The 20,653-nt window shown below is 42.1% G+C and overlaps 1 protein-coding gene across 2 annotated transcripts; it reads right to left on the reverse strand.

Moving 5' to 3' along the window:
* Positions 1-605: 605 nt before the first annotated feature.
* LOC311112894 (DNA-directed RNA polymerase III subunit RPC7-like) lies at positions 606-9,334 on the reverse strand. 2 transcript variants are annotated; one of them, XM_084156036.1, is made up of 8 exons: positions 9,156-9,334; positions 6,785-6,948; positions 6,496-6,625; positions 3,301-3,369; positions 2,779-2,835; positions 2,120-2,208; positions 1,769-1,885; positions 606-1,322 (listed from the first exon to the last, which is right to left on the reverse strand). In XM_084156036.1, exons 2-8 carry the CDS (start codon positions 6,908-6,910, stop codon positions 1,236-1,238), a joined length of 675 nt encoding a protein of 224 aa, XP_084012162.1. In that variant the 5' UTR covers positions 6,911-6,948; positions 9,156-9,334; the 3' UTR covers positions 606-1,235. The 2 variants fall into 2 exon arrangements, with proteins under 2 accessions (XP_084012162.1, XP_084012161.1); XM_084156035.1 differs by having other exon boundaries at positions 8,943-9,296.
* Positions 9,335-20,653: the final 11,319 nt, after the last annotated feature.

Below are 20,653 nucleotides of genomic sequence, written 5' to 3' on the forward strand. Positions count from 1 at the left end.
GAGAGCCAGAAATCTTGCTTGTTTGTAGGTGACCAAATACTTATTTTCCACCATAATTTGCAAATAAATTCATTACAAATCCTACAATGTGATTTTGTGGATTTTTTTTCTTCTCAATTTGTCTGTCATAGTTGACGTGTACCTATGATGAAAATTACAGGCCTCTCTCATCTTTTTAAGTGGGAGAACTTGCACAATTGGTGGCTGACTAAATACTTTTTCCCCCCACTGTATCTATTGGAACACCAGGGTGGGGGAATGTACTGTATATATTTTGTGTACTATAAGTATATACATAGAAACTCAGGACAGAGAATGTGCTCACTGTCCTTATACAAGCTTTGATTATCATATGTCAGCTTTGATTACTGGTCAGCAAATAGCGGTCAGAAAATATAAAATCAAGGTCAGAAAAGATCAGTTGTTATGTAAACATGTGTATTGACTGAGCATGGCATTTTGCTGATAACTTTGTGAGTGCTGCTTCAACCTTCAGCACTACGCCACCTATTGTTGTGAAATAAGCATTATCATGCAGCATCTGGTGAACTAGTACAGCTTCTAGTACCAAAACGGTTTGTGTAGCATAGAAAATAAAACTGCCTGGTTTACAAATTAGCTGCCATTTATTGTTTCAGAATTTCGAGTTAAGTAAAATCTTCTTTCATAACAAACTTAGCAGAGAAGATTGGGATATAACATGGATATAAAAGTTTTACAAAACATAACTTTTTAAAACTACATACAAACTACATAAAACAACAACATAACATTAAAATGGGTGTCTTAAACCTTCATTTTATATCTTCAAAGTTCTTTAGCATTTCTATAAATGGATAAAAACCCTCTAAGAAAGTATACTTGTGCAGACTCTATGATGGGGAAAGGTTGGTGTTAGGAGAAAATGTTGGCTTAAGAAGGACATACTTCTCTCTCCATAACACCACCACACTTAAGAGCCATTTAAAACTATTGCAGGTTTGAACTGTGCAACCTGCTTCTTCTGTTGAGATTCTTGTTAAGTCAGGAACTGACTGGATCCTGGGTTATTTTGAAGATTCATGTGTCGAGTTAAGATCATTTCAGGTCATGTATACAAGAAAATGGACCTAAGAAAAACAGCACATTCTCTCAGCTTTGGAGTGTCTCTCAGTTCTGGAGTATCACATATATTTTCCCAGGACTCTTGGGTCCTAGGCATACTCAATGCTCTGTCATTGTTGTTTTTCAAAGTATCAGTAAATGGCCTCATCCATGTTGTCATCACTGTCCCCTCCGAACTCCTCTCCATTGTCAAAGTACGACATGATATAGTCTGTCTCCTGAGGGGACACATTCAGAGAGGGAAAAATAGCTACGTATGAGCTCATTCGACCTTGTGAAATGTGTTTGCAACGCTAACTTTCTGTTAAATCTGCATTGGTGTCAATGGAAAATGTATGGGGAAAATTGTCTCTAGTAAGGATTCAAGTCAAAGTGATATTCTCTCACTGAGGTTGTGGGGGGAATGGGACCAGATGAAAAAAGTAAGAAAGAGCTTGGATGTGTAACAGTTTTGCGGCCGTCCCTCTCCTTGCCCTAACCTGGGCTCGAACCAGGGACCATCTGAACGCATCAACAACTGTCACCCATGAAGCATCGTTACCTGTCACTGCGGCGCAATGGAAACAACTACTTCAGTTCTCAGAGTGGGTGACGTCACCGATTGAACGCTACAAGCACACACCGCTTACTAGCTAGCCATTTAACATTGGCTACAGATGCTTACCTCTTCAAACTCCTCTTCATCATACTCCTCCTCCCCATCTTGCTGCTCTTCCGCCTGCTTCTTCTTCTCCCCTTCCTCTTCATCTGAGGTCACTTCCTCCTCTTTCTTCTCCAATGTCTGAAAGATGACACAAATGAATACAAAAGAAACTAAAAGAAAAATAACATTGATGGTAAAATAATACACCAGGCTTACATTAAGTTTGAGGTTTAAGAGCAAGAAACATTTCCCTTCATCTAGTGTGCTGAGATTGAGTAGTGTTACATGCCTATAGATGCGGTAAAAAGGTCAATAGAACGCAGACTATGGAGTTTGTGTCTGATGTACTGACTGAGTGCATACTATTCCCACCTCTAGTTTATGGATGATCTCCTCTTTGTCCACCCGGGTCTTTTTGCTGGGTTTGGGGTCCACTGGTGTCTCCACACTAAGAGAGGTGTCTGTAACAGAGGAAAAGGGACAAAAGTCAATCATTAGGGAAAACCAACTCCCTCTATCTATTCCCCCTCCTCTCCTTTCATTTAAAAGGCCATTCAACCAAAAGCTATATTTAGCCCGTAATAGAAAAGGGCAGATCATTTCTGTATAAGTCAGGCAGTATTGTCATTGTCAGTAACCAGCAGTGACTTTATCGTATCCTTCTGTTCAAAGCAGAAGGGCAAATTGATGCATTCATGTCTCTAGAGACACAAGCAGTCAGACACAGTGTTCTTCTGAAGACACCTCTCTCTTCGGCACTCTGCCCAGCCAATAGGACGGAAAAAAGCATGTGGGAGCAATATGCTATGAAAGGGACTGGTCATTCGCCAGCAACATACATGTCAACAAGTCCTGCAGGAAACAAACTAAACAGAACTGCAAAATGAATGGATTCTTTATTATTTTTTTATTATTACAATAGCTTTCTGTGATCACATGGTGGGTGGGCTTTCATAGTGAATCTGTATAACTCACAGAAGTGTCCAGTCAGTCAATGTGAGGTATAAAACAACACTGTATCATCCACTTACTCTCTTTTAGGGGCTTCTTGACACGGATTCGAAGCTCTTTGGGTAGCCTTTTCCAGTCTGACGTTATAAAACAAAATTCAAATCAAACAAAATCAATCAGCAGACACACAGGTGATACAATACTGTTTTTATACAGCAATGACCTTGTCAAAATGATGGAATGTTGGTTCACATCCGGTAAAGCTGAGGGACTAAAACCTCATGTTGTTTTCCCAATCAGCCTCTATTCAGCAGACCCTAATTGTGAGCAACAGCTCAATTTCTCCCATTTGACACACTTTGGGTCAACTGACAATTTCAATCAGGACTGTTCACACTCCATTGTGGCTGACATCTCTGGGACGGTGTGGCGAGTGATTTCATGCTGCTTCAGGATTAGATCATTGATTCTATTAATCTCTGTTTAACAGTGTTATGCTGGTAATCAGATCATACAATGCACTCCTTCTGATACGTGTTCCGTAGTTTCTATCTCCTTTCAGTTACATTTTTTGAACTGGAGGTATGATGCAGCTGACCCACCTGGATTCCACTCAATGGTGTTGTCTAACGGCTCACTGTTCTGGTATTTATCAGAATACCGCTCCACATCTGGAAGTCAGACAAGAAGCTCATTCATTTCTTAAACATGGTACAATAACAAACATGTCTTTGAAAATAAAGCCTCTGTGTATTATCATGGCGGTGTTAGAGGAAGGCCCAAAAAATGGTCAAAGACTCCCAAGTCAAATCAAATCAAATCAAATCAAATTTTATTGGTCACATGCGCCGAATACAACAGGTGCAGACATTACAGTGAAATGCTTACTTACAGCCCTTAACCAACAGTGCATTTATTTTAAACAAAAAAAGTAAGAATAAAACAACAACAAAAAAAGTGTTGAGAAAAAAAGAGCAGAAGTAAAATAAAGTGACAGTAGGGAGGCTATATATACAGTAAAATAAAGTGACAGTAGGGAGGCTATATATACAGGGGGGTACCGTTGCAGAGTCAATGTGCGGGGGCACCGGCTAGTTGAGGTAGTTGAGGTAATATGTACATGTGGGTAGAGTTAAAGTGACTATGCATAAATACTTAACAGAGTAGCAGCAGCGTAAAAAGGATGGGGTGGGGGGGCAGTGCAAATAGTCCGGGTAGCCATGATTAGCTGTTCAGGAGTCTTATGGCTTGGGGGTAGAAGCTGTTGAGAAGTCTTTTGGACCTAGACTTGGCACTCCGGTACCGCTTGCCGTGCGGTAGCAGAGAGAACAGTCTATGACTAGGGTGGCTGGAGTCTTTGACAATTTTGAGGGCCTTCCTCTGACACCGCCTGGTATAGAGGTCCTGAATGGCAGGGAGCTTTGCCCCAGTGATGTACTGGGCCGTACGCACTACCCTCTGTAGTGCCTTGCGGTCAGAGGCCAAGCAGTTGCCATACCAGGCGGTGATGCAACCAGTCAGGATGCTCTCGATGGTGCAGCTGTAGAATTTTTTGAGGATCTGAGGACCCATGCCAAATCTTTTTAGTCTCCTGAGGGGGAATAGGCTTTGTCGTGCCCTCTTCACGACTGTCTTGGTGTGTTTGGACCATGATAGTTCGTTGGTGATGTGGACACCAAGGAACTTGAAGCTCTCAACCTGTTCCACTACAGCCCCGTCGATGAGAATGGGGGCGTGCTCAGTCCTCTTTTTTTTCCTGTAGTCCACAATCATCTCCTTTGTCTTGGTCACGTTGAGGGAGAGGTTGTTGTCCTGGCACCACACGGCCAGATCTCTGACCTCCTCCCTATAGGCTGTCTCATCGTTGTCGGTGATCAGGCCTACCACTGTTGTGTCGTCGGCAAACTTAATGATGGTGTTGGAGTCGTGCCTGGCCATGCAGTCATGGGTGAACAGAGAGTACAGGAGGGGACTGAGCACGCACCCCTGAGGGGCCCCCGTGTTGAGGATCAGTGTGGCAGATGTGTTGTTACCTACCCTTACCACCTGGGGGCGGCCCGTCAGGAAGTCCAGGATCCAGTTGCAGAGGGAGGTGTTTAGTCCCAGGATCCTTAGCTTAGTGATGAGCTTAGAGGGCACTATGGTGTTGAATGCTGAGCTGTAGTCAATGAATAGCATTCTCACGTAGGTGTTCCTCTTGTCCAGGTGGGAAAGGGCAGTGTGGAGTGCGATAGAGATTGCATCATCTGTGGATCTGTTGGGGCGGTATGCAAATTGGAGTGGGTCTAGGGTTTCTGGGATTATGCTGTTGATGTGAGCCATGACCAGTCTTTCAAAGCACTTCATGGCTACAGACGTCAGTGCTACGGGTCGGTAGTCATTTAGGCAGGTTATCTTAGAGTTCTTGGGCACGGGGACTATGGTGGTCTGCTTGAAACATGTTGGTATTACAGACTCAGTCAGGGACATGTTGAAAATGTCAGTGAAGACACTTGCCAGTTGGTCAGCACATGCTCGGAGTACACGTCCTGGTAATCCGTCTGGCCCTGCGGCCTTGTGAATGTTGACCTGCTTAAAAGTCTTACTCACATCGGCTACGGAGAGCGTGATCACATAGTCATCCGGAACAGCTGGTGCTCTCATGCATGCTTCAGTGTTGCTTGCCTCGAAGCGAGCATAGAAGTGGTTTAGCTCGTCTGGTAGGCTTGTGTCACTGGGCAGCTCGCGGCTGTGCTTCCCTTTGTAGTCTGTAATAGTTTTCAAGCCCTGCCACATCCGACGAGCGTCAGAGCCAGTGTAGTATGATTCAATCTTAGACCTGTATTGACTCTTTGCCTGTTTGATGGTTCGTCGGAGGTCATAGCGGGATTTCTTATAAGCGTCCGGGTTAGAGTCCCGTTCCTTGAAAGCGGCAGCTCTACCCTTTAGCTCAGTGCGGATGTTTCCTGTAATCCATGGCTTCTGGTTGGGGTATGTACGTATGGTCACTGTGGGGATGACATCATCGATGCACTTATTGATGAAGCCAGTGACTGATGTGGTGTAGACTGTTCTCTCTGCTACTGCACGGCAAGCGGTACCGGAGCACCAAGTCTAGGTCCAAAAGGCTCCTTAACAGCTTCTACCCCCAAGCCATAAGACTGCTGAACAATTACTCAAATGGCCACATGGACTATTTACATTGACCCCCCCCCCCCCCCCCCTTTTGTTTTTACACTGCTGCTGCTACTCACTGTTTATTATCTATGCATAGTCACTTTACCCCTTCCTACATGTACAAATTACCTCGACTAACCTGTATCCCTGCACATTGACTCGGTACCGGTACCCCCTGTATATAGCCTCGTTATTATTATGTAATCTTAGTGTTACTTTTTATTGTATTTTTTACTTTAGTTTATTTAGCTAATATTTTCTTAACTCTATTTCTTGAACTGCATTGTTGGTTAAGGGCTTGTAAGTAAGCATTTCACGTTAAGGTCTACACCTGTTGTATTCGGCATGTGACAAATAAAACTGGATTTGATTGGATGTCTGCTCATTGTTTGCTGCTCCCAAATGTTCTTATCGAAGCATAATTAAATGCTTGATTGAATAATTGAACAATATTTCAACCCCTGATTTAGGTCATGTCAACTAAACCTGGTATCACCTTGTTTAATTTTAATAAAATAACACCATTGGGAGCTGCTGACAGTGACAAGACATTGACTGTCTAATTTGTGCTAGGTTTGTATGTCTGTAATTACTATTTTAATCGCTAACACACAGAAGCGTGTCTTCCCAGGCTTAGGTACCTTTCTTGGAGACGGCTGGACGGACATAAAATGGTAGGATCTTCATGGCTCCCCTGAACTCCTGCTTCAGTGCCAACATGTACTCTGCTTCCTCTCCCATCACCAAGGGGACAGGCTTGTGTTCCATGGGCTACATGTGCACAAAAAACATTACACATATTGTGTCAGCCCTGGATGTTGCTTAGACAAAGAGAATAGCCTCTAAATAAAACAAATATTTGACAACAATGAGGTGAATCCAAAATGAAGAGAGACAGCTATAGGGTCAGTCACATCACCCCTTACTCACAGGGAACAGAGGTGTAGGCTGGAGAATTGAAGGGGGCAGGTTCTCCCCTTTCCCAATACCAACTGCCTCGATACTGAAGCTCATGTACCCCTTGCCACGACCTCGGCCGCGGCCCAGGCCAGCCATGGAGCGAGCACACAGTGGGGGGGGGTTCACAGGTAAATCTGTCAAGGGAGGGAGAACGCAATGGGCACTAAAAGAGTGAAAGGCAGTGAGTAATAGCACTTCTATTTTCCCAAACAATTTGTGTAAAGCTATGAAAGCTTACTTTTACTCCTGGCCCATTTATGATCACCTATATTGCTGTTCACTGTAATATAACAATAACCCTAACCCTATTAGCTCTAGCTAACGAACAGTGAATAACAGAGAGATCACATAGCCAGGGCTAAACAAGAACAGGTATAGCTACAACACAACCAAAGGACAAAAAAACTTTGTGAAGCGGAGCAATGGCTAATGCGTTACGGAAAGAGGAAAGGGGATACCTAGTCAGTTGCACAACTGAATGCATTCAACTGAATGTGTCTTCCGCATTTAACCCAACACCTCTGAATCAGAGAGGTGTGAGGGGCGTTAAAGAGGCAATCTGTGATTGCTACATCTATTTCGGACTGTTAAATTAGTGATATATACCCATTGATTCTTGAAGAATGTAACTTATAAATGCCTCCTGAGCTAAGTTCAACTGTCATACCCCATCGCAATCCAAATTATACGCTTTTTTACTCCATTGTTTGTAAATAAACACTGTGTAGACTCAAAACAGAAAACATGGTTTAAACTATTGTTTTTGTCTCATAGATGGTCAGTCCATGCATCCATAGCTTGGTCTATGAATTCGAGAGAGGTTACATTTCTCCAGCCCCATCCTCCTAGTCTGGGTACCAGTCTGCAACACTAGCACTTTTTTTTCTTTGGCATATGACACAGAGTAAAAGGAGTGGAATATAGCCAGAGATATGGATATAATGACGAGATGCTTGTCTCCACCCTAACAATGGGATTCGTTGTCCACAGAGTGGAATGGTGGGCTGTCAACTCCCGCCTATTCCTCTCTTTGGATTGGTGGATACATCTTGTTATTTGAATAATTGTTTTATATATTCGATGAGGGGTGTTGACATCAACCCCCTGTATTCAATGGAGAGTGAGATGCTATGCTAGCCTCATTAATATGCATAGTCCGTCTCGAATTTCAACAGAGAAGTGCGTCACACTTTTATCAGTACACTCGTAACAACCTAATCATTACAAAACTTATTTTAGATTAAACAAGCCTCATGTATCAAAATAGCAATTCATATTTATCTTGACTAAATTCTACACTCTCTCATTTCCCACCCATTCAGAAACTCCACACCTGCTTAATAATTAAGGATTTGCTTAAGTGGACAGATTTTGGGCAGATATAGGGCTCTCTGGTACCCAGGCTACCATCCTCCAGCTGCGTCCCAAATCAACGGCAGGTGTCGCAGGAAGGCCAAGAAGATCATCAGGGACCCCAGCCACCCAAGCCATGCCCTGTTCTCCCCGCTTCAATCACTCAGACACGGGCAGTACAGGAGCATCATGGCAAAAACTGGAAGACTGGCAAATAGTTTCTAGCCACCACTCGTCAGCTACCCACCCCCCCAACATACTTTTACTCTGCCCCCACCCCAACAACATGTATCACTGCCGAAGTTGTTAATATGTATATTATAGATTTTTTTTATTGATTATAATTTTGATGATTTTTATTTCACTTGGTCCACACACCCCCTCAATGGTCATGCTGCTCCCCCTATGGTCATCCCCCCCCCCCCACCCATCAACAGTCTTTAGTCTGCCTCCACCCATATGGATATTTATTTATTCATCACTGCTACAGTCATGATGTATATAGTACTATTTCTATTAATACTGTTGTTGTTTTTTATTACCATTTTCATTATTTTATTTCACTAAGTCCTGCATGTTGGAGCTCTGAGCCTAAGATTTTCACTGTACTCTGCCATCACACCTGCAACCCTGTACATGTGAACATTAAACACTCAATCTCTGAATGGCGGGGTCCTGCTTTGTTGTTGTTTGAAACGTAGATTGCCCCTTTAACAGCTACCAGCTAGCTACCTATCTAGTTGTGTGCGGCTTGCTAAGTCTTGTTCCACCTTACCTTCTAGTGACTTCAGTGATATTAACTTGTTTGCTTAGATAACTTGGTTGCACAGTAGCTACATTATAGCTGTAGCTAGTAAGTACTTGCTAGAAAATGACTAGCGCCTACTAGCTAGTTAGCTAGATAACGACGTTAGCAAACGTTAGCTAGAGCTGTCAGATTTCTCATGACAAAATATCGTTCACCCATACAACGCGCTTACTAACTAACCATATCAACTTATTCACGACCTCCCACCTTCTGAACCATAGCTACTAATCTTCAAATAGAAAAAAAAAATAACATGATCAAGCTAGCTGGTTTACAGATCCGCGGGCGACGTTATTGTTTACAAATCATTATGTTGTTTACATCTTGCGGAACTCTGGTGATTTGGGGTCTACTAGCCTGCCCTACACTGCCCCCTGCTGTATTGGAGTTGAAGACATTCCAGAACCTCTGAAAAGAGATACAGTATCTCCCCCAAAATGATGGTCACATACTTTTTTGGGCCATCTGAGAGATCAATACCTGTCTGTGTAAGTGAGTGTGTGTGTGTGTGTGCTGTACTATACTTTCATTTCAATGAGCGTAGATTAAAACTGAATGTCATGGCTAAATTGGCTAACGTTGAATAATCCAATGAGAATTAAGGTTTGAGCCACCAAGTAGGAACCTCCAAGGGGAGTGGGTGTGATACAACATACATAAGCTACATTTGCTTCCTGGTGTGGGAGCTGGGTTGGCATGCAATGGCTGAAAATACTTAATTTTGCTGACATTGTAAAGGTGGTTTGTCTTGGTCTGGCTATTACCACATCCTGGTGAAGTTGATTCTTAATCGTTGTTCTTGTTTCTATCTATTTGAGGAGGATAAATAAGCCTTTGGCCAAGTCACCCTAAGCCATCTACCATCTCAAAGCACTTGGTTATGATTCCCCTCCCATCTGGGGGATCAGTGGATAGGAGCACAATCACTCTGATGGAACCTTACAGCTGTGTATGTGTGTGTGTGTGTGTGTGTGTGTGTGTGTGTGTGCATGTGTGTCAGTCTGTCTGTGTGTCTGTATCTGTATGCCTGCCTGCATGCAGCGTGTGTCTGTGAGCTTGCGTGCATGGATATGTGCGTGCCTGCCTCTGTGAGTGTGTCACCGTGGGAACGTTACTGTAGGAATCCAGCAAATCAGTTGCCATAGCAACTGTGTTCCATAATAGCAACAGTCGCTGAATAAGTATTTTATGCACTCGTATTTCCTCCTCTCCATCTTTAGTAATGCAAGCTTCTTATTTATTTTGAGCTTTTGAGATGGCCTACCCTTATCTTTTTCAGATAAAACTTTAATGTGTGTTTCAGTTTAATATACTATTTATAACACCAAGTGAAACCAGACTTGTGAAACAAAGTTAGGCTACTTCTTCAATTGTGTGTATTAGGCTATATGCTCACAACGCTCTCACATTCACCGTTAGGTATGCCTACCTGTTGTATACATCTGACTTTGCATTGAAACAATGTCTAATCTATACAGCAGGTGACTAATTATGGGCTACCACCAAGGATAAGTGGGCCACCTCCTTCCTCTGCAAATTTGCAATGACTGAACTCTTATGACCTTAAAGAATCAGGAACTCATATGGCAACAAGATGGGGCCCTGGTGCAGATTAGTTTTAGCTGTGATTACAAGTGGTGTGCTTTCTGCAGAGGTTCAAAACACCTTACTGCAGAGGTGCGTAAAGACATAGAGGACTACAGAATTAGCCTATATAAATCTAAATCAAATCAAATTTTATTGGTCACATACACATATTTAGCAGATGTTATTGCGGGTGTAGCGAAATCTATGCCAACCAAGCCATTGAGCCCTGTATAAATTCTTTATTTTCCCTTGAGGTTACAGGAGAGGCATAGTGTCATAAGCACAGAACAGACAATATTGGGTCCATAATTGCAGCTCAATCAGGTTTAAATATAGCCTATCCTTTGTTGACATTTCTTATAAGAGGCTGTCTGTCTCAAGACACCAAAGACAGTGTATAGGCTACTGTTTGAGTGAACAACAGTCTCTCTCTCTCTCTCTGGTTTCTTTCTCTGTCTGTCAAGCGCAGGGATCATTATAGCGCATCGCCTGCGCGCAACATATCCACCGCGTTCCTATTCACTCCCACCACGCGACCCACTCCCCACCCCCGCTGCGACGCTCCGCGTCTTCTAAACTAGTGGTCGCTGGAGAGATACGGGGGAAGAGGGGGAGGGGGAGAGAGGCTCGACGTTACCACAATATCTGGGGAATATTACAGAGACTGAAGTCTGGCTTTTATATCAGAAAAAAAACATATGCCAAATGGATCTGAATCAAACGCGTTTCATCCATGGTAAGGATTTATGTTTCCTCCTTAAATTGTGTTTGCAGTGCATGGTGGTAGAAGGCTAAATTTGCATATTGTAGATTATGTAAATATTTGTTGCCATTAAATTATTCCCTATGAGTGGTTAATGCAATGACTAAAAGCTTGACAAAGAAATATCGACATGAACTGAGAACAGTGTTTAAGTAGCCCATGTGAAAAAAATAAACAAGTTGAATTTGATGAAAGACTAACAATAAAAAATTATGCAATTCAACTGAACTTTTTCAGATTTTCCAATTCATTGTTTTTTACCATATTTGTGTAAGAGGTAAGAGATGCTATATAGCCTAAACCCCGCAGAGCAATGAACGCGATTCGTTTGGCAGTTGCAATCAGATTTGTTGAGCCTCGCTATATGCAAATACTAATCAATAAACTGCTACAAAAAGCAAATAGATTCAGCAGATACAGAATTGCTGTCACAATTTTTTCCCTATTATAAGCAGAACCTTTCTTGGCTGAGAGGCAACCCCTGTAACCTAAATCATGAACCAATCTGCATTGTCATGAAATTCTGTCACTTGACTTATTGCGGTCCTATAAGATCAGATGCAGCCGTATGATGAAATGTGTCAAAAAGAGAAGCAGACAGTCCGTCACATTTTATGTGTGTGAGAAAGGCAATACATGCAGTGATGTAACGTAGGTCGTATTTTATTATCTCTGCTTTACTAATGCATAGGCTAGGCTACATTCAGTGTGGAGAAACATGTTGTTTTCTATCAACCGACTGTTGAAACCGTTGTTTATTTTTACTGGCGCAGTTACTGTTTTTGTCCAATTACCTGGAATAGTATAACTTCCCTGCTGGTTTAATATTAGAAGCAATATGTCAGAAAACCAATTGACGTAGTGATTGGTCAGCGAAACAGCACTAACTTGAATTGAAAGCATGAATTCCTTTACATTGCTTTTCTCAGTTCTAGGAAGGTTGGCGTCGGCAGAACGACCGAATCAGCACCATGGACAGCGACCGTAGTTTGGAATGGATTTAAATTAGTTTCTTGCAACATTTCACAGAAGAGTTTCGCTGAATCTTTTGCTATTAAGACTATATGATATTGTAGAATTGTATACATATACATACACTTGATTAAGGTTATTGGAAACAATAATATGAAACGTCTGGGAACGATGCTTCCTTGTATTACGAATTTACATTCTACGCAGAAACTTCCCTTGTAATTCATGTTCCAGATAATAATCATTATACTGCTGCATTAAATATATCTTTAAATGTATTTCACATAGAGATATTGATTAATAACATATGTACTGTAGCAATTAGATGTATAGCTACTGAACTATGAATTTTGTAAATGTTACAGAGAGCACTGCAGTATCTACTCAGAAACAGTAGGTTCACTAAGGGACAAGGGCATAAGACAACTATGACACGAGGATGGCTTCTCAAGGGCTTCCTATGCAGGACAGGAAAGGTTAGGTGTAGGTCACATCCACCCCCACAAACCTGGAATTATGAATAATATGTCTAGAGGGCCAATGGACGGCACTGTCATAGCTGTATGCCATCACATCTCTCTTTCCAACAGGAACTGTGGCACATTCTGACATGCACAGCTCACCTGAGATGGCATAGCAGGATGGCAGATCAGGGGGTACAACGGTGCCAATTATAGTAATGGGTGTTGGGGTGATGTCAGTTCTTGACAAGGTGCAGCTGCACACCAGGGGACAGACATATCATAGGAGGAATACTCTATTCTACTCTATTGGACTCAGTCTTGACTGCCATGAGACTGTGTGTCTTCTGAGAGCAGATGCAAATGCATGACTTTGGCTGATAATGAGTCAGTGAGCTGATAGTGAAGGAGAGAGGGAAAGAGAGAGAGAAAGAGAGAGAGATAGAGAGAGAGATAGAGAGAGAGAGAGAGAGAGAGAGAGAGAGAGAGAGAGAGAGAGAGAGAGAGAGAGAAAGAGAGCGCGAGAGATATAGAGAGAGAGACATAGAGAGAGAGAGAGAGAGAGAGAGAGAGAGAGAGAGAGAGAGAGAGAGAGAGAGAGAGAGAGAGAGAGAGAGAGAGAGAGAGAGAGAGAGAGAGAGAGAGAGAGAAGAAAAAAAAGAGTAAGAGAGCGAGAGAGAGTGTGTGAGAAAGAGGGCTGATGATGAACGACAAGCTCTTTGGGGTTGGGGTGTTTTTTACACACTAAGACACGCATACATGTATGAAGTCAGACGCACACTCCGTTGTAGAAACCCAGAAAGACCCAGCCTTGAGAAGTTACATTTGCTCCAGAGTCACACAGATCAATGTGTGTAAGCCAAACAACAGAGAGGTTATGAGCTGAAAGTCAGAGAGGAAGAGCAATAATGAAGAGACCTGTCGAGAGATGGGGAAAGAAATTGGTATGGAAAAGCACAGACTCTGATATATTAAGGACTAAAGACTAGGCCTTGGACAAAAAGGATAGCAATCTACTCAACAGACTGAGTAGCCTGAAATATGTTTTAAGAGGGATACCAATAAATAAACAACACTAGGGAACATTATTCAATCGAACAGGGTGACAGGGCAAGTCAAAACCATTACTCCATTCTGCTATTCAAAAATAGCACGTTTGGAGTTACTGCAGACCTTTTGTAGGTACTCAACACAATAACAGTATGAAACAAAAAATAAGTCAACTGCATATCAATTACATTTTTCTGTTGTGCTGTGCATGAAAGGTGTTGTTTTTGCCAATAGATTATCAAGATTTAATGTGCGAACAATATGAGGTTTAGTGGATTAGTGTATGCACTATCTAGATTAATACGTCCATTGCAGCTGCAGTGATAGATAGCAGCTAGGATGATAAATGTCATTCTATAGCTGAAACTACCCAGCCAGAAATAGCTTCTACTGCCTCCCTTCTCAGAGTGGGAGTGCGAAGTGAGGAGTCTGGTTGGCAAATTGCGGGTGGATCGATGTCAACCCCCCTGTCGCTCCTCTCCACAGCCCAGAGCCACGGGGGGGGGGGCAGCGACAATCATGACAGCACTGTGTGAGTTGGCGTGTGTGTGTGTTTGCAGATGTAAGAGTTGGCGTGTGTTTGCAGATGTAAATAGAATGTTATAGAAGGGTCCATCCACATTTTTTTGTGATTTCACATGTTTTAGAGAAACTTACCCCAAACTGCAAATCACTTCCTCATCCTCATTGTGTATTATGGGGGCCCTGAAAAAACATGAACAAAATCTAAAAGAAAACACCCCAAATCGTCCTTTTAGAAACGGCAAAGCTCTCAGTATAGTGATGCAGGTCTTTAGATGTTGTACACATGAAGTTGTGTCATTCCAAACATTTATCCGCAATGTTATATTCCCGTTTTTGCGACTCGAGCCTTCTGAAGCGGTTCCATTTTCCGTATAGCCTGCTGCTACAGGTAACTGCAAAAATAAAGGAAATACCAACATATAGCATCTTAATAGGGCGTTGGGCCACCACGAGCCGCCAGAGCAACTTCAATGCGCCTTGTCATAGATTCTACAAGTGTCTGGAACTTCCTGTGTGGAAGCCCCCCATGCTTTCAATATACTTTGTATCCCTCATTTACTCAAGTGTTAACTATATTTTGGCAGTTAGGCCTACCTGTAAAATGGACTGAGCGGTATCGCTCGAGTCGCAAAATAGGGAATATAACGTTGCGGATAAAGTTAGGAATGACACAATTTCATGTGTATGACATTTAAAGACCTGCATCACTATACTGAGAGCTTTGCTGTTTCTAAAATGATGTACAGTGCATTCGGAAAGTATTCAGACCCCTTGACTTTTTCCACATTTTGTTATGTTACAGCCTTATTCTAAAATGGATATAAAAAAAAAATCCTCATCAATCTTCACAAAGTACCCCATAATGACAAAGCGAAAACAGGTTTTTGCAAATTTTAGCAAATGTATTAAAAATAAAAAAACAGAAATACCTTATTTACATAAGTATTCAGACCCTTTGCTATGAGACTCGAAATTGAGCTCAGGGGCATCCTGTTTCCATTGATCGTCCTTGAGATGTTTCTACAATTTGATTGGACTCCACCTGTGGTAAATCCAATTGATTGGACATGATTTGGAAAGGCACACACTTGTCTATATAAGGTCCCACAGTTGACAGTGTATGTCAGAGCAAAAACCAAGCCATGAGGTCGAAGGAATTGTCCGTAGAGCTCCGAGACAGGATTGTATCGAGGCACAGATTTGGGGAAGGGTACCAAAACATTTCTGCAGCATTGAAGGTTCCCAAGAACACAGTGGCCTCCATCATTCTTAAATGGAAGAAGTTTGTAACCACCAAGACTCTTCCTAGAGGAGAAGGGCCGTGGTCAGGGAGGTGACCAAGAACCCGATGGTCACTGACAGAGCTCCAGAGATTCTCTGTGGAGATTGGAGAACCTTCCAGAAGGACAACCATCTCTGCAGCACTCCACCAATCAGGCCTTTATGGTAAAGTGACCAGACGGAAGCCACTCCTCAGTAAAAGGCACATGACAGCAAGCTTGGAGTTTGCCAAAAGGCACCTAAAGAACTCTCAGACCATGAGAAACAAGATTCTCTGGTCTGATGAAACCAAGATCGACCTCTTTGGCCTGAATGCCAAGTGTCAAGTCTGGAGGAAACCTGGAATCATCCCTACAGTGAAGCATGGTGGTGGCAGCATCATGCTGTGGGGATGTTTTTTAGTGGCAGGGACTGGGAGACTAGTCAGGATTGAGGGAAAGATGAACGGATCAAAGTACAGAGAGATCCTTGATGAAAACCTGCTCCAGAGTGCTCAGGACCTCAGACTGGGGCGTAGGTTTACCTTCAAACCGGACAACGACCCTAAGCACACAGCCAAGACAACGCAGGAGTGGCTTCAGGACAAGTCTCTGAATGTCCTTGAGTGGCCCAGCCAGAGCCCGGACTTGAACCCGATCTAACATCTCTGGAGAAACCTGAAAATAGCTGTGCAGTTACGCTCCCCATCCAACCTGACAGAGCTTGAGAGGATCTGCAGAGAAGAATGGGAGAAACTCCCCAAATACAGGTGTGCCAAGCTTGTAGCATCATACCCAAGAAGACTCGAGGCTGTAATCGCTGCCAAAGGTGCTTCAACAAAGTACTGAGTAAAGGATCTGAATACTAATGTAAATGTGATATTTCCGTTTTTTATATTTAATACATTTGTACACATTTCTAAAAACCTGTTTCCGCTTTGTCATTATGGGATATTGTTCGTAGATAAATGAGAGAAAAAACAATGTAATCCATTTTAGAATAAGGCTGTAACGTAACAAAATGTGGAAAAGGTCAAGGGGTCTGAATACTTTCCGAATGCACTGTATTTGGTGTTTTTTTTAAAAGCTTTTTTCGGGGCACCCATACTACACATCAAGGATGAGGAAGTGATTTGCTGTTTAGGGTAAGTTTCTCTAAAACACGTGAAATCACAAAAAAATTGTCTGGACCCTTCTATAATATACCATTTACACGGGTTTGGGTGTAAAAAAAGAAAACTTATCCTTTGACATGCCTAGGTAAACACAGTATGACAGGGAAGAAAACAGAAAATAACGATCTTCTCAAAACAACATTTGGTGTGAATCATTGAGAGACTTCAGGGAAGGAATCTGTGTCGGGGACTCGTATGCTGAGACTATTTTGGATTAGCAGCTCCATGAGGCCCGCTGAGCATCGTTATCTGACTGGAGTGCTCACGCTGTGCCTGTTTTCCTGGTCCATCTTGAAAGCAATGACTAGTGCCTCTGAGCTGGAGTCCATAGATCTTAAACACGACAGATCTCTATCCCTCATCTGCTGTAAATAATAATAATAATAATCAGCTCAGACTCACACAATACACCAGGGCCCGGTTTACAGATAGTGATGGAATTTAGGTTTAAGACTGTTTTAACGATTCATCTTTCCTACAACAGGCGAAGATGTAACATGTGTTTCCCAAAACACCAAGCAGAGGCGAACGGTTGCTAAGTGTGTCGTTGAAGCATGTGTCAATACTGATAGGATCGAAAGAAAGGGAGCGCTACTCTGGGTGAGCTTTCTCCATTCAAAACTTACCTTAATAACATTATAATTATTTCACAATACTGACGACGGATCAGCTACTAGAAAGATATTACCACCCATGACAGTAAATATTGAGGAGGCTTATTCTAATGCTTACCCAATAAAAATGCATTAAATCACCAATTTGGCATATCATTGCGCACATGTTAGACTACACATCATGAAATATATTGAGACGCATTACAGACAGTAGCCTACAAGTAACAAAATATAACTAAATTAATTGGGTAGGCAGGTAGCTTAGTGGTTAAGAGCGTTGTGCCAGTAACCGAAAGGTCGCTGGTTCTAATCCCCGAGCCGACTAGGTGAAAAGTCCGTCGATGTGCCCTTGAGCAAGGCACTTAACCCTAACTGCTCCTGTAAGTCGCTCTGGATAAGAGTGTCTGCAAAATGAGTAAAATGTAATTTCGATATATAGCCTACTGTTTATATTTTAATGCAGTCATCGCAGTTTTCATTTGAAACATATTTTTATATGTTGCTTGTTTGTATCAATTGCAAAGACATTGGCAACTTTGTATTGTAGTACATTTCTTTCTAATCTCAGTTACACAGAGGTAAAATTCTCGCGAAAGTTGTCACTTCCCATTTACACGTGAATCTGTCCACACCTAGAGATTATCTTTTTCTGAAGTTATCGGCGGATAAACCATTTAACGATTCTCCTACGAAGGTTCTAACTTAGCCTTAAAAAACGGACCCTGCTCTGAGCTGCAGGTGTGGCGTCTAGCTCTCCTTTATAATCTGTTTCGGCAGCAAGCGTGCCATTTGTCTCCACTATAGTATCGGGTCTGAGCATAGAGTGGGATATCTATGTGTACCTTAGTATCTTTGCTCTAAGCCTCTGCCTGGTTTCATGTGTGTATGCAATGGTATATATTTGCACCGAGCGGCAAGTGTATGTAGTATGTATCTCTACGATGGTATCCCTGAGTTGTCAAGAGTAACCCAGTTGTAAATGGAAAAGGTAATGTCTGCTCTGCATAATCTCCAGTTGTAGTGAATCCATACTGTCAAAGATCAGGAGATACATAATATCTGTCTGCCTCTTTTCGTCAACAGTACAGATATGTTTAATGGTCACAGATGACTTCTTCAGAGGTGCTTGACAGATAAATCCACTGGAGAAATACTGAGTAGACCCGCAGGCTGCATACAGATGTCGGATCTTTTGTTGCTGAGAATTTTCCTGCAAATCAGGATATCTTTTGTATTTTATTCTGGATCCCCATTAGCTGCTGCCAAGGCAGAAGCTACTCTTCCTGGGGTCCAATCACAATTACATACAATAAAACAATACATAAAACAACACAATGTTACACACTACTCTTATTACAAACTATATCTACAATACAAAATCAATAATACAGCAAAATAACAATATTAAATTGTATGTGTGTAGAGTGCATGTTAGCATGTGTTTGCGAATGCTGTGTGTGCCTGTGTGTGTGTCTCTTCACAGTCCACGCTGTTCTATAAGGTGTAGTTTTATTGTTTGTTTTTCTATCAGATTTTACTGCTTGACTGAGTTACATGATGTGGAATAGAGTTCCATGTAGCCATGACTCGGGTATGTAGTACAGTGCGTTTCCCGTAGTCTGTTCTGGACTTGGGGACTGTGAAGAGACCTCTGGTGGCATGTCTTGTGGGGTATGTATGGGTGTCTGAGCTGTGCGCTAGTCACTTAAACAGACAGCTCAGTGATTTCAACATGTCAATACCTCTCACAAAGACAAGCAGTGATGCAGTCAATCTCTCCTCCACCCATAGCCAGGAGAGATTGACATGCTGGCACTCCGTATACATCTAAGGGCCAGCTGTGCTGCTCTGTTCTGGGCCAATTGTAATTTGCCTATGCCCCTCTTTGTGGCACTTGACCATATGACTGGACAGTAGCCCAGTTGTGACAAAACTAGGGCCTGTAGTACTTGTTTTGTTGATAGCGATGTCAAGAAAGCAGAGTAACGCTTTATTATGGACAGACCTCTCCCCATCTTAGTTACTGTTGCATCAATATGTTTTGATCATGACAGTTTACAATCCAGGGTTACACCAAGCAGTTTAGTGTCCTTAATTTGCTCAATTTCCACATTATTCATTTAGTTGAGGATTTAGTTCAGGTTTAGGATTTAGTGAATTATTTATGAATAAATACAATGCCTTTAGTTTTTGAAATATGTAGGACCAGCTTATTTCTTGCCACCCATTCTGAAACTGACTGCAGCTCTTTGTTAAGTGTTGCAGTGATATCCCTTGCTGTGGTAGCTGACATGTACAGGGTTAAAGCATCAGCATACAGTGAGGGAAAAATGTATTTGATCCCATGCTGATTTTGTACGTTTGCCCACTGACAAAGACATGATCAGTCTATAATTTTAATGGTAGGTTTATTTGAACAGTGAGAGACAGAATAACAACAACAAAAATCCAGAAAAACGCATGTCAAAAATGTTATAAATTGATTTGCATTTTAATGAGGGAAATAAGTATTTGACCCCCTCTCAATCAGAAAGATTTCTGGCTCCCAGGTGTATTTTATACAGGTAACGAGCTGAGATTAGGAGCACACTCTTAAAGGGAGTGCTCCTAATCTCAGTTTGTTACCTGTATAAAAAACACCTGTCCACAGAAGCAATCAATCAATCAGATTCCAAACTCTACACCATGGCCAAGACCAAAGAGCTCTCCAAGGATGTCAGGGACAAGATTGTAGACCTACACAAGGCTGGAATGGGCTACAAGACCATCACCAAACAGCTTGGTGAGAAGGTGACAACAGTTGGTGCGATTATTCGCAAATGGATGGGGTATTGTATATGGTCAACCACAACTTTTTCAAAAAGTTTACTAAGGGTTAGTAACAGGCTGACTCTGGTCTGCTGTTTAAACCAGTAAAGGGTGGTTTGCTATTCTTGGGTAGCGGAATTACTTTTGATTCGCTCCAGGCCTGAGGGCACACACTTTCCTGTAGGCTTATATTGAAGAGATGGCAATTAGGAGTGGCAACATAGTCCACTATCATCCTCAGTAATTTTCCATCCAATTTTTCAAACCCAGGTGGCTTGTCATTGTTGATAGAAAGCAATATATTTTTCACCTTATCCACACACACTTTACGGAATTCAAAATGACAATGCTTGCCTTCCATAATTTGGTCAGTTATGTATGAATGTGTAGGTTCAGAATTTGTTGTTGTTATGTCATGCCTAAATTTGCAATGAAACAGTCCTTAAAGTTGTTGGCAATATCAG

This window comes from Coregonus lavaretus (assembly GCF_964263955.1).
Source record: "Coregonus lavaretus genome assembly, chromosome: 3".
Lineage (NCBI taxonomy): Eukaryota > Metazoa > Chordata > Actinopteri > Salmoniformes > Salmonidae > Coregonus > Coregonus lavaretus.